Raw genomic sequence first — 15,066 nt, forward strand, 5'->3', positions numbered from 1 at the left:
TCCGGTGGGCTGGAAAAGGTGGAAAGAGTCTCCTAGGACTGTATCCACCTTTTCCAGCCCACCGGAGCACCTGAAAGCTGAACTAATTTACGCAGGATAAGTCATCAACTGCCGAGCCGAGAAGTTCGTGACGAATCGAATTTACTGTAAATTCGCTCATCTCTAATGGGAGTTCTAGAGGATAGGCTCTAATCCTATCCTTCCCTCCTTCCTTCCATTCAATGCAAGCCATCAAGCTCTTGTCTGCTTCCCCACAGCATGACACTTTAGTCATAGTCTGCACCAGGGACAGGGCTTGTGTGGGAAGAATTGGGAACAAGCCTGCCCCTTCTATCAGCTTCTCCTCCCCCCAAGCCTTCCCCTCCTCCCTGTGCACTCTCTATGCTGCTAGTTGCACAATCCTAGTCTGGTTCTCAGCTGCAACCTGCACATCACACAGCTCCCCTGGACTTTACTTGGGCAGCCATGGACCCCTTTAAGTCTACATATCCATAAGGGATATATATCTATTGCTACAGATGTCAAGTCCTGGAGAGAAATGCAAGACAGAGGAGCTGCAGTCTCTGGCAGAGACCACCAGACAGACTGTCTCTAGGCACCTTGCATCAATGTAACAGGTAGGCTTCCACATAACCCCCTAATACATTGTTTTACCAACTAGGGTGCCTCCAGCTGTTGCAAAACTACAACTCCCAGCATGCCTGGACAGCCATCGGCTGTCCAGTCATGCTGGGAATTGTAGTTTTGCAACAGCTGGAGGCACCCACTGCCCTAATGTATCAATCTATTCACCCATTTCCAGATCTGGATGAATTATTTCCTTTGCAAAACCTATAGGATTCTATAATCTCCTGTTTACTATACCGTCCGCTCTTATCCACAAATGCTTTGGAGTAGGGCATTGGAGGAGGCAGACTCAATCTAAAGGATTATATTTGCATTTTATGGAAAATTATAAATGCACAATTCTGGACAAAATTGGGGATAATGCGTGGAATAAAGGAGATCCTAGAGAGGCTGAGGAAGGGATCTGTTTGCTGTGACCTCCCATAGGGAGGAGGAGGTGGAGGAGATGTGAGCTGGCAGTGCACCTGTTACCTGGAGGTGGAAGATTCAGACCCAGCCTCGTAGGGTTAAATTGTACTAGGTGTAGCTATATATAATGAAATATATATATATATATATATATATATATATATATATATATATATATATATAAGCCAGGCTAGGACTTAAGATGTATCACAGGCATTCGTGATAGGGTGCTTTTGCATTTTTTTGATCATGAAGCTCGGTAATCATAATATTGAAAAATAATTAAAAACACGGATACGTTGGATACAAATACTAAACAGTTTACAGTGTTTTTCTAACCAGTGTGCCTCCAGCTGTTGTAGTTTTGCAACAGCTGGAGGCACACTGGTTGGGAAACACTGGTTTTTAGACTTAGGGTCTTTCCAAACAGTGTCTTTCCAACCAGTGTTTGTCCAACCAGTGTGCCTCCAGCTGTTGCAAAACTACAACTCCCAGCATGCTGGGAGTTGTAGTTTTGCAACAGCTGGAGGCATACTGGTTGGGAAACGCTGGTCTTTAGACATAGGGATGATGATAGATCACTATAAGACAAGTCTAGCCTGGGAAAGCTTATTTAAACAAGTCAAGTGTGTGGCCAGTAGCCCCCCTGCTGGGTCTGGGTGCTCTTTTTTTTTCCTTTTTGTTAAGGGGGGGGGGGGGGGGGGGGGGGAGTTGTAGTTTTTCAACAGCTGGAGGCACACTGGTCTTTAGACTTAGGGTGTCTTTCCAACCAGTGTCTTTCCAACCAGTGTTTTTCCCACCAGTGTGCCTCCAGCTGTTGCAAAACTATAACTTCCAGCATGCCCGGACAGCCGCATGCTGGGAGTTGTAGTTTTGCCACAGCTGGAGGCACACTGGTTGGGAAACACTGGCCTTTAGACTTAGGGTGTCTTTCCAAACAGTGTCTTTCCAACCAGTGTTTTTCCCACCAGTGTGCCTCCAGCTGTTGCCTTTGGCTGTCCGGGCATGCTGGGAGTTGTAGTTTTGCCACAGCTGGAGGCACAGTGGTTGGGAAACACTGGTCTTCAGACATAGGGATGATGATAGATCACTCTATAAGACAAGTCTAGCCTGGGAAAGCTTATTTAAACAAGTCAAGTGTGTGGCCAGTAGCCCCCCTGCTGGGTCTGGGTACTCCTTTTTGTTAAAGGAGGGGGGCTTCATTTCCTGTTTGACTTGTCTCTGTCCCAGAAAGTTCCCATAGATAAGTCTTGTTATTACTTGACCATTACTATATAGTAAATCCTGCGTACTTTTAGGGATAGGAGGTTTAGGTTCTGCTTCTCGGACCATACCACTTTGGCATATGTATATTGTATATGTTCACCTATCCGAATTCCCCGAGCACAATAATAATGTATATTAGAACATCATTCCATAAAGGCAAGTAAAAAGAGCAGCAGCAATCAGACATATATACGTTGCATATTTTATGAAGCGTGGATTTATGGCGTCTAATGCCTTACTCTATGCAGAAGTAACTAGAAGCTAATTCTGGATTAGGTGTATCTCCCAGCAACCAGTCGGTAATGAATAACTGGCTTGTAAATACATCAAGTGAGTGTGTGCGCCTCCTCCCCCCGCCGTGTCATCCTGCTTGGGGTTAGTTTGCTCTGGCATGATTTTGGTATTTTTTTTAAAGAAGTAAATATCCGTGTGAAGTTGACTTTACTTTTTATATATTAAGGAAGGTATTAAAAATTCCCTGTAAAATATTGGCCGGCGTAGGTAGACTGCTACGGTATGTTTTCGAACAGAGGGCTTGTTCATGATGATAGACGTCTTCTATTTTAAGTGCTTACACAGTTTTTCCAGGTGCAGTGAGTGTCTCCGAGAGAGTCCACCCCACCTAAAATGATCCCGACAGTTTTAATAGTGTCTGATGGTATTTCCTCCTGTAATGTAACCACTTCTAGCAAATAACCTTCCATAGTCCCAGTTTGACAGTCCTGACATGGTAGGACTGACAAACAAGATTTTCCAGCTTTTTGTTTCAAAGTAAAACGTTTTCAACTTGCCCCTTAACAATGAGATGAAAGTCCATTTTCTAGTTGACATTCATTCGAGGGGGTAATGCTCTGCTGCAACTTTTGCTTTCCACGTCTCACGTGACTTTCTCCAATTCATAGTACTCCTTTAGTCTTAATAAAATAGGACGCGCTACCCCTTCCCCCCATCACCACCACCGCATCCACTTGGGTAGGACTGTGTAAAGAGAAGGTTTCCTTAAATGCTGCCTTTGTTTTGTTTTTAAGGGCGAGTGGAGGACTGCCGTTGGGAACCTCCATGCAGACAATAGACGAGGGAAGGCAAGACACAAAAGACTTTCAGCAGATGACACTTTGCATCTCCAGACCGGCTAATGTTGAAACGTTGTGGCCGAGCACCATAGATTGAAATTATCCTGGTGCTCACATGGTGGAGAGTATGACGTCACCCTCCAAGGGCTGTGGGAACAGTCAAATAGTAACCTCTCAAGGTATAGACAAAAGTGTCTCAAGAACTCTCTCAGATGGCAGCTGTCACAATGGGACTTGCCGCAATAAAGAGGACTCCCAGGACGATCAGGGCTCCTTCAAGTCATCCAACTTCTTCACTAGCCCAAAACAACGGCTGAGTCCTAATAATGAAAGGCCCCGATCCATGATCGGTGTGGGAAACTCCTCAACCTGGAATGCATTGTCCTCCCTGAGGAAGATGGGCTCTTTCAAAAAGCTCAAGTCATCCGTTCTGCAAGGGATTCAAGCGAAAGAAAATTCCATCATCCTAAGTGAACGTAGAAGCGATGTGCACAAGTGCTTGTCTTCCGAGTGTTTGAGTGCTCAGACTTTTTGTAGGTTACCCATTTCGAAATCTTCGCCTGACCATTGTAATTCAGTGGATGGCCTCCAGTCGGATGGATCCGATATAGAGGAGCCCGATAACTCCTTCTTGAGAAGCACCCATAGATCCCGCAGCATCAGGCGTGCCTATGGAGCTGGCCGAATCAACTTATTGGACAGTGACAAAATGCGTGTGGCCCATAGTCCCCTAAGCTTGTCTCCTGCTGGAAAGGAACAACACGTGTGCGAAATCATAGTGAAGGACTTGGAAAGCAACAAAGTCGTCTACAGACGAAGCAAAAGCACAGACAACCTCAACTTTCTCAAGAAAAGCTCCTTCAAAAGGAAATCTACCTCAAATCTGACCGATGTCAAATCCAACAGCGAAAAGGAGATCCTACAGAAAAGTACCCTCAGCACCTCTGCGGACACCGATAACCTTGGGGGAACTCCTGAAAGAAGGTCAAAGCGATGGAGGAGTCCTATCAGGGCAAAGGACTTTGACAGAGTATTAAAGATAATGAGCAATGTTACAGATGGACATTGGAAAAAAGATGGAGGCAAGCGCCGCTCCCCGACTCCTGAAGACTACCACCAGGGTAGACCAAATAGTCGCCTGCACGATGACTATTCCAGGAGAGTTTCCAGCAACGTTGACTCCGAAAGGAAGAAGTCTATCCCTAATCCATATTCCCCAACTTTTGATACTAAATTGGCACATAATTCCACCAGAACCCAGATGACCAATCTTGAAACGCACGCGCTGCCTACCAGTCTGACCATGTCCTCTTCCGGAGGCCTTTCGGACACGTGTAGTCCGTCTCCTACTTGCAGTAGCCTGAGCCAGTTGGCCAGTGATGTATTTTATTCTGACTCTGAGGATCCCAAATCGATCCCCCATTCCGCTTCAGATTTAGGATTTCCTGGGACACCCATGAGACCCACCGCCCCCAAGCCGCAGAGCCCCAGTACTTCTATCATTTGTACTAACCGCAACAGCACTTTATCATTGAGCTCTATGGAGAGTGACGAAAAGGCAGAATTATGTGCCGTAAAGGTGGAGAGAAGCCCCCACTCCTTTAAGGATACCATTAAGCTTACTTATTACGACGATGGCAACGAGGATAGTGGGGTCAGCAGCCACTCTCAGTTGAGTCTCAATGTGGTCAATGAAGAAAAACATGAGGAGGTAAGAACAATTCCTTATATTAATGGCATCTAGTCCTGCATCCACAAATATGGCGGCTTTGCTGCTGGCAACAAGTCAGATCACTAGGGCCATATAGTCACCATATAATCAGCTCCACTGGATCCTTGGCTTGCTATTCTGGTAGAATATTACCACCAACACATACGGGGACAGATATATTATTATGGGGAAAAACATAGCTGCTTTTTTCCATAAACAGCGCCACACCTGTCTTTAGGTTGTGAGTGGTATTACAACTTGGCTCCATTTACTTCAATGGAACTTAGCTGCAATACAACACGCAAACTGAGGACAAGTGTGGCGCTGTTTATAGAAAAAAGGCTGCTATGTTTTGCTAATCCTGGATAACTGGATAGACAGCCTTAAGCTAGAATGTTCAGAAGAGGAATAAAATTTGTCACAGTATGTGGCGCAATGGTGGTTTGGCGCATCTTTTTAGACCCCTTTTCTTATGCCACCTTTTAGGTGGCTTTCTCTAGAGCAGTGTTTCCCAACCAGTTTGTCTCCAACTGTTGCAAAACTACAACTCCCAGCATGCCTGGACGGCCTTTGGGTGTCCAGGCATGCTGGGAGTTGTACAGTAGTTTTGCAACAGCTGGAGACACACTGTTTGGAAAACATTGTTCTAGAGCAATATTTCCCAACCGGAGACTCTCCAGCGGTTGCAAAACTACAACTCCCAGCATGCCCCCACAGCATTTGCCAGTCAGGGCATGCTGGGAGTTCTGCAGCAGCCGGACAACCACAGGTTGGGGAACACTCCTCTGGACCAAACTTTTGGCATATTATAGGCCAGTGGTCTCAAACCTGCAGACCTGCAGATGTTGCAAAACTACAACTCCCAGCATGCCCGGACAGCCGTTGGCTGTCCGTGCATGCTGGGAGTTGTAGTTTTGCAACATCTGGAGGTCTGCATGTTTGAGACCACTGGCCTATAATATGCCAAAAGTTTGGATGTAATATGCCAAAATTCCTTTAGGATAAAATCACAATACAGCCATTTAGCCCCAAGACAAGTGCAGATCCTTCCTAAGCATGTCTATTACTGTCTGCCAGGTACCTTATGGTGGAGAAACCCTTTAAGGCTATGTTCAAGTGGCAGAATTTCTGTACGGAAAATTCAGGTTGGAAATTCTGCAAAATTTACGGAGAATTTCGGATTATGCAAAAACATTGCCCATGGGGGAGATTTATCAAAACTGTCCGGAGGGTCCGGAGGAAAAGTTGCTGAGTTGCCCATAGCAACCAATCAGATCGCTTCTTTCATTTTTCTGAGAAGTGAAAGGAGCGATCTGATTGGTTGCTATGGGCAACTCAGCAACTTTTCTTCTGGACAGGTTTTGACAAATCAACCCCCCCCCCCCCCCCCCCCCCCCATTTCGGGAGGAATCCCACTGAAGTCAATGGGGCTTTAGATTTCGGCAGAATCCTGTGTTCTGAGCCCACAATTCTGCCGAAATTCCTCAAAACTGCAAAAACTTCCGCAGCAGGCTTTGCAGAACAGAATTTGAGCGGTATTTCTGCCATGTGAACATAGCCTTATATGGATAAGTGCCATTAGTGAATGCCCTCCTGAGCCCTATATAAGTTTATACTGTTGGGGCTCATGGCACATGGCTGCATTACCTGCTCCAAGGTGTACAAAGCCCTAATAGGGAACCCATAGAATTCTGTGGGGGATGGTGAGGCAAAACGTGCCAGTTTTTTTTTAAAAGGTTTTTAAAAACAAATTTTTTTTTTCATATCAACTGGGTCCAGAAAGTTAAACAAATTTGTAATTTACTTCTATCAAAAAATCTTAATCATCCAGTACTGATCAGCTGCTATATGCTCCAGAGGAAGTTGTGTAGTTCTTTTCTTTCTGACCACAGTGCTCTCTGCTGACACCTCTGTTATGGTCGGGAACTGTCCAGAGAAAAAAATTCAAATCTATCCTGCTCTGGACAGTTCCTGACACGGACAGAGGTGTCAGCAGAGAGCACTGTGGTCAGACAGAAAATAACTACACAACTTCCTCTGTAGTATACAGTAGCTGATAAGTACTGGAAGGATTAAGATTTTTTAATAGAAGTCATTTACAAATCTATTTATCTTTCTGGATCCAGTTGATGTGAAAACAATTATTTTCCACCGGAGTACCCCTTTAAGAGGCCACACATTGAAATCAATGCCACTTTTTTTAAGCTGGCCCAGACTTCCGTTATAATAATTTTTTTTCCTATAGTAAATGCGCCCTGTTTAGCTTGAGTGGTGTTTCCTAACCAGCGTGCCTCCAGCTGTTACAAAACTACAACTCCCAGCATGCCCGGACAGCCGAAGGCTGTCCGGGCATGCTGGGAGTTGTAGTTTTGCAACAGCTGGAGGCACACTGTTTGGAAAACACTGTGCTAGTGAAAAGATATGGTATTGCTCATCTGACTGGAGTAAACCTATACCCCCAGACACGTCTCAGCCCCATTTCCCTTTGATTATTTCGAAGGATTATTATTTTATTTTATTTTATAAGCCGGTCACGGATGTTGGACTTTTATTTTGCGCAGATTTCCTCACGCCTGACATGAATGGTTCCTTTGGTCTACTAAGAAGCGTGCAGCTAGTTTAGATCCTTATCAAATCTCTTGTAATAGGTTGGTCTCTAAACATCTAGGATTGTGTAGCCAAAGTTCAGATTGTTTCCTGTTCTGTTTGATTTTCGGCTTTATTTATAAAGAAATTGGGGACAACAAAGTCTCCTGGATGCTGGAGCGCCTTATTTTAGAAGTTTATACTTAGGCAGCTGGTGCTTATGTTTTTGTTTGTTTTTTCCTGACGTCATTTCGAATGAATTACGTGAGACAAAGCTGGTGCAGGGCATTGTTTTGGGCTGCGTGTAGTCATCCTGTAACTGTGGCACCCTCTAGTGGACAAAGAGCAGAACTACACTAAAGCAATTCTAATGCTTAGCACAGCGTTACCCAGCCTGTGGCTTCCTAGTTGTTGCAAAACTACAACTCCCACTGTGCCATGACATTATGTTAGGAGTACAATAGCTTGAGAACCATAGGTTGGGGAACACCAATTTAGCATGTGCTTGCAATCAGGGCCGGTTTTAGGCTTAGTGTGGCACTGGGCAAAATTAAGTGGGGCCCCAAAAGTAAAAATAGTGCACTAACCAGATTTGTGCATTTTTTGTCACTTCATATACCATGCATGCTGGGAGTTGTAGTCCTGAAACAGCAGGCAACACACTGTTTGGAAGACACAGGAAGAAAATATATATATACATATTTTTTTTTTACTGTGTGTGCCAGCTGAGCTACAAACACTGTAGCAGCCACAAGGGGGCCCTTGGAGGATGGGGGCTCTGGGCAGTTGCCCTGTTTGCCCCCCTTTAACGCCGGCCCTACTTGCAATAATGGAAAATAAGTGAGATGAAATAAATAAATACTAAAAAATAAATAAATTAAAATTAATAATAATGAAAAATATATAAAATATATAATGGTGATAAGGCCCAGCGTCTCCTCCCTTGGTATGACTGAACTAATTATCATAAGGTTCTATATATGGTCAAAGTTCGGTTCCGTGGAACCGCTGGGTCCTGAAACAGAGTTATGTGTAACAAGAAAAAAGTGCAAACTTTTGAACCCAAAATTTAGGTACCAGAAGTAAACCATTAGGCCGGAAAAATCCTTCCGGAGATTCCGGGTACGGTCAGCACTAGAGGGCAGTGTCTGTGTAGCAGAAATTCACCAGAACATTGAATAAGTTCAATGTTCTGGCGGAATTTTTCGAGCTGATTTTCCGGGCAGAAAGTCTGCCTCAAAAATCCCATAGTGTGCCATGTGCAGCGGAATCCTATTGCCAGCAATGGGACTCTGCTGCACCAGAATTTCAAAAAAGAATTCCTCTCATAAATTCCGTAGTGTGAACCCGGCCTGAGTCAAATTAGCTATCTGGCTCCTTGGAATGGTTCAGCCCTTTGTATAGTTGCTTATTCCCAGGCGAGCAGCACTAGGATCTTTCCTTGTCTCCCATAGAGTTCAAAGTAAATATATAGAAGCGGGGATTCCTGTCAGAAGACATTGTATGCTGTCAGTTCAGCTACTCTCTAATGTACTTTACAGCATAGTCACATTGTAACTGAGCCATAGTTGAAGTTGTGCAACATCTGGAGGTCCACAGTTTGAAGACCACTGTTTTATAAGTTCTTCTCTAATGTTATGTACCACATTGTATTCCAAGTGAGAACTCAAGCTTTTAAGGCTATGTTCACCCGGTGTAAACTTTACAGAATGCCCAGCCGGAAATTTTTTCCACCACTCGGAAATGCGTGGTCTCCATAGACGGCAATGCATTTCTGAGCGCATTCCGCAGATAGAATTTACATGTCTCTGCTACAATGGGAATTTCTCCACTGAATTTTTCCGCCATGTGAACAAGGCCTTTTGTGCACACGTGAACTCCTTTAGGCAGCAGTCATATGAACTGTTTTCTAGTGGATCTATGTATTCAGGTCAATAGTCGCTGTGTACATGTGGAACGTAACTAATGGATATGAGCTCTGTACTAAAGAAACAGAGCATGTAAACCCATTAAGTGCATTCAGAGAATCCTTCTAACCCTGTATACGGCTGCTTTCTGTACAACGGGAAGTACATTTACATTTCTGCAGGTTATTTTTAGAAAGCTGCTGCTCTTTGATGGGAATTTGCATCACAGAATGTGATGACATATTTCAAGGATATGATGTCCCTTTGAGATCTCGAGAGTCCAACTGTTGCGACACCCACTGATCCTGAGAACGAAGGGGCCACATTCTGTGTGCAGAGATGCAGCACAACTCTGTTCCCATCTGTGGCCTGGAGCGCCGCTGTGCAGGGAGAATCTTTGAAAAAAGCCATATTTCTCTGGATGGTCTGGACCCTTCATTCTTAAGGCTAAGTTTCTACTTGTTTTTTTTTGGGGGGGGGGAAACTCCAAGAAAAACGCCAATTCTGCCGCATGGCGTTTTTTCGGCCAAAAAAACGCTGCGGCCAGATGTTAGCTGTAAATCAATGTAATCGCAAAATTCTTATTCTACTTGGCGTTTTTTCCTTTGGCTCTTTTTCACTCTTTTTTGGCAGTTTTCAGCTCCTCTGCGGTTTTCCAAAATCGCAGCATGTTGAGCCACTGTCGATTTTTTTTTTATTATTTATTTAATTTTTTTTTTTTTTTAATTTTTTTTTTTTTTTTGTCAAAATTGTGGCGTTTTTCTCCCATAGAAGTCTATGTGAGTGAAAAAACACCAAGAAAAACGATATGTGGGTTTTAACTTTGGCGTTTATTCAGGCGGTTTTTATTCTTTTTTTTTGGAAAGTGATCGAGATACCTTTTTTTTTTTAAATAAAATTTCGTAGGGTACCATTAAAAAAAAAAACATACAGTAGTGAAGGAAAAAATTGTATCTAATGAAATTTATCTTTTTTATTACTACATTTTTATAAATTTTTAAACAGGGATCAATTTATGTGGGCGGGCAGGGACCTAAAAATGTAGCCGGCAATAATAAAAATGTAGTGTGTGTGTGTGTGTGTGTGTGTTTTTCACTTTTTCTTCTTTATTTTTACATTTTTTTTAGGTAGTACTACTACTTCCAGCATGAAAAACACTGTTCCATGATGGGAGTAGTAGTACCTGTACTAATTGACAGATCGCCCGTTGCGATCCTCCTGTATAATGTATAGATGCGCCCAGCGCTCTTCTATGGTCCCCTGCACTGACGTATATATACACATATTCATATTTCCCGCAGAGCTGTGATTGGCCAGATGGTTCCAGCCAATCACAGCTTTAGGAATAGGTGTATATATAAGTCAGTGCAGGGGACCAGAGAAGAGCGGCCGCCCGTATCTATACATTATACAGGAGGATCACAGTGGGTGTCAGGAGTGACATCCACTGTGATCTTTCCTTAACTGCAGGTACTACTACTCCCAACATGGAGCACACTCTGCTCCATGCTGGGAGCTGTAGTACCTGCATTAATAGACAGATCGCAACAGGTGTCAGAAGTTACACTCGCTGCAATCTGTCTATTAATGCAGGTACTACAGCTCCCAGCATGGAGCAGAGTGTGCTCTATGTTGGGAGTAGTAGTACCTGCAGGTAAGAACAGATCACAGCGGGTATCACTACTAACACCCGCTGCGATCATCCTGTCTATAGCAGAGATGGAGCGGCTTTCTCCTGCGCTCGCATCTCTGCACTATAATCTGGCTGGCCACTCACTCATTCATATTTCCCTCTGAGAGCTGTGATTGGCTGCAACCATCCGACCAATCACCACTCTGGGCGGAAAATCTGAATGACTGATGTTCTATTCACATCACTGGCTGGAGTATAGATCAGAAATGCGAGCGCTGTATCGCATCAGGTGTCACAACTGACACCAGGAGAGATATGTCTCTTAGTACAGGTACTACTACTCCCATCATGGAACAGTCTGTTCCATGCTGGGAGTAGTAGTACTACCTAAAAATGTAAAAAAAAAAAATAGAGAGAAAAAAATGAAACACACACACTTTATTAAAATTAAATTAAAATGTAGTTATAAAAAATGTATATTTCGTTAAGTACATTTTTTCCATCACTACTGCATCCTTTTTTTTTTTTTTTTTTTTTTTTTTTGGTACCCAACAAAATGCAATATCCACACAAATGAAAAAAAGCGCAAGAAGAAACGCCAGACGCAGGAAATTGCACTGGCGTTTTTCCAGACAGTTTTTTTCAGACAAAAAAACGCAGGACAAAAAACCAAGTAGAAACTTAGCCTAAAGGGTTTGTCCGGTGAAAAGTGTTTTTCTAGAAACATGGGCAGGCTTGCCTGCTGAAAGTGTACCTGTCATATCACAGAAAATAATAATGCTTATTTATGTAACTGAATAGGTCATGCAGATGCTTTACATGTCTTTTTTATGTGTCTCGCTTTTGTATTTGGCTCACAAATCCATCTGTTCTGCTGCTCACTCATTCTGACATCCACTGCTTAGGAAGGGGCGTGTCTGAGGCAAGCACTGAGCCCGCCCTCACTCTCAATGCATTCACTTCCGTCCTGAGTGTGCTGTGCTGTGCTGGGTCTCTTCAACCATTCACTGCAGGCTGCTCTGTAACCCCCTGCGCTCTGTATTGAGACAGGAGTCTGATAGGCAGGACAAGAGTGAGCACAGAACCTGTGCTTCAGCTGGGACAAAGATGATGCTGCAGCCAGACAGGATTATGTTCTTGATGGTATGGGGCCCCCTAGTGGTCTTTTTTTTTTTTAAAAGCCATGATTACAGCCAGGGATGGCGTGACTACTTCAGCATGCCACATGCTTGGTGATTACTTGATCATGCTCAGTGACTACTTGAGCCTTATTTACATACTGTGTGTGATATTTATAAAAGTAGCTTTTTCCTCATTTATAGTTGATATCCAGGCAGGGTAGGCCACATTATATTAACCTTTATTACCTATTGCCACCTCTTATACAGGGTAAAACGTAGTAACCGGATCCCTTTAAGTCTTTAGGTTTTGCTATTACTTCCTGAGAGGTGAGGTCCAAATTTCTGTGATAAGAATACATTAGGCTATGTTCAGACGGCAGAAATTCTGCATAGATGCGTGAATTCCGTAGCCGCACACATTTTGTCGGAATTCCGCATCTTTCCGCATGTCTATGAATTCTGCATGAATACACAGTGCACAAAAAAAAATGTCATAAGTTAAATTATGCACGGAACCCGCATTTAGCGAAGAAAAAAACAACCCATTGATGTCAATAGGCTTCTGTGGTGTCCCGGTACCGTATCCTATCCGGTACCTGCGTGTGGGTCCCCTTAGCCAGAGTCCCTAGGACGTCGGAACCCCATTGTCTAGTTCACCCCTGGTCACCTCTCATCTAGATAGTTATTGAGCTAATGGTTTATTTAGGATGCATGTAAATATGATTTTATAAATGTCTATAAATAGTTAATTACCTGTATACAGCGTAGCAGGACCTGCGGGTCACCTGATCAGGTAAACTCTATATGGTTTTTGCTTGAGGACCTTTTGGAGGTCCCTGTGACGTATTCTACCCATCACTCCTTGTAATGGTGAGTGACAGTTACTGGGACCAATCCAAAACGGCCCTGCCCATATAAGGGAGCGGCGGCCATTGTTCTTTCTCTTTGCTCCTGACGAGGAAGGACCTGTACAGCTATCTCCCGCAGTGAGTTAGGCCCGAGCCTTGCCGCAACGGCTGATCGATTCTAAATTGAGAGTGTATCCATCCCTGATCACCGGACCTTATCTATCCCCTAAATCCGGACGGATCTGCAAATATTACCCTAAATTCAGAGACTGTATCTAAAAGTCAAGGTCCGCAACAACTGTCAGTCATTGCACTATATAGAGACTGTATTCCTGAGACTGTTATTGTGCATTGGATGTACCGCAAGCCTTTCAGTAAAGTTTGTTCAAGTACCTTGTGGACCTTCAGTCATTTTGTATATGCACCTATCGTTACTGGGAAGGGCGGCGATAGGCCGGAGAATTACCTCCGCATACTAGCCCTCACCCTGGCGTCACGAACTATAGGGTTAACATTAACCCCTCATTTACCGAAACACCCCAACTACCATACACCCCCCCAAGGGCTACCACACTTCCGCAGCTGAATTCCTCAAAAATATAAGACATGTAAATGGGATTGCGAAATCCCATTAAAGTTAGAAGGCTATAAACACATACAGTATTTCCATGCGGAAATTCTGCTGTGTGAACATAGCCTTAGGGTACACAGGGAGATTTCCTGTTCACACACTGCTGCGTGTTTGAAAGGGGGTGGGCTCTCCGTGGCTGTCTGCAGGAGATTTTCGGCTGCGGAATTTCCAATGCAGAAAATCCGTTGCAAGCCCCATTGAAGTCAATAGGGTCTGCAGTGGGAAACCTGCAAATAAATCCGCTTGTGCGAACGAGGCCTTAAGGTCCATTCACACAGGAGCATTTTTGCTGCAGATACCTGATTTTCCTACCCATTGAAGTCAATGCACAGCAAATTCTGCAGCAACAAATCTACAGCAAAAATACGCCCATGGGAATGGACCCTAAGGGTAAACATCATTTCGTGCAGATGATTTTGCTACCCATTGACTTCAATGGAGGCAAAATCAGCTGCAGAAATTCTGCAACAAAATAAGGATGGGTAAATTCCGCACATTTGCATCAATTTGTTGTTGTTGTTAAACACATGCAGAATCCGCGCAAAAATTTCCTCAATATTCCGCATCTCGTTTTTTTTTTTTTTTTTTCATTGAACAGTGATAGTTTATGCGGATTCTGCATGCATTCCGCGCAAATTCATCAGAAAGTACGCCCCATTGACTTCAATAGGATTCTGCAGCCGAAGTGTGGAAAAATATAAGACGGCACTTATATTTTTCCGGACTGTGGAAAACAGAATTTCAGCTGCGGCATTAAGCATGCGGAAATTCAGCTCTGTGAATGACATTGCGGAAACCCACTAAAGGGGGTTATCCAGGAAAAAACTTTTTATATATATCAACTGCCTCCAGAAAGTAAAACAGATTTGTAAATTTACTTCTATTAAAAAATCTTAATCCTTTCAGTACTTTTGAGCTGCTGAAGTTGAGTTGTTTTTTTCTGTCTAAGTGCTCTCTGATGACACGCGTCTCGGGAACTGTCCAGAGTAGAAGCAAATCCCATAGCAAACCTCTTCTACTCTGTGCAGTTCCCGAGACAAGCAGAGGTTTCAGCAGAGACAGAAAAGAACAACTCAACTTCAGCAGCTGATAAATATTGGAAGGATTAAGATTTTTTTATAGAAGCTAGTTACAAATCTGTTTAACTTTCTGGAGCCAGTTGAGATAGATCTAAAAAAATTTTTTTTCCTGGAATACCCCTTTAAAGTTAATGGGCAATAAATTTAGGCGTAATCCTGTATAGAATTTCCGCCGT

At 43.6% G+C, this 15,066-nt stretch overlaps 1 protein-coding gene across 2 annotated transcripts in view; it reads left to right on the top strand.

Moving 5' to 3' along the window:
- Positions 1–200: 200 nt before the first annotated feature.
- The window catches only part of SPATA13 (spermatogenesis associated 13), an 83,749-nt gene continuing 68,883 nt past the window's right edge, over positions 201–15,066 (top strand). The window contains exons 1-2 of one of the 2 annotated variants that reach the window (XM_056561769.1): positions 201–617; positions 3,330–5,085. In XM_056561769.1, the coding sequence (XP_056417744.1) occupies positions 3,490–5,085 (1,596 nt within the window). In that variant the 5' untranslated portion in view covers positions 201–617; positions 3,330–3,489. The remainder of the gene's footprint in view (positions 618–3,329; positions 5,086–15,066) is intronic. The other variant, XM_056561770.1, reaches the window with a different exon arrangement.

The sequence above is a fragment of the Hyla sarda genome, chromosome 2 (assembly GCF_029499605.1).
Source record: "Hyla sarda isolate aHylSar1 chromosome 2, aHylSar1.hap1, whole genome shotgun sequence".
Taxonomy (NCBI): domain Eukaryota; kingdom Metazoa; phylum Chordata; class Amphibia; order Anura; family Hylidae; genus Hyla; species Hyla sarda.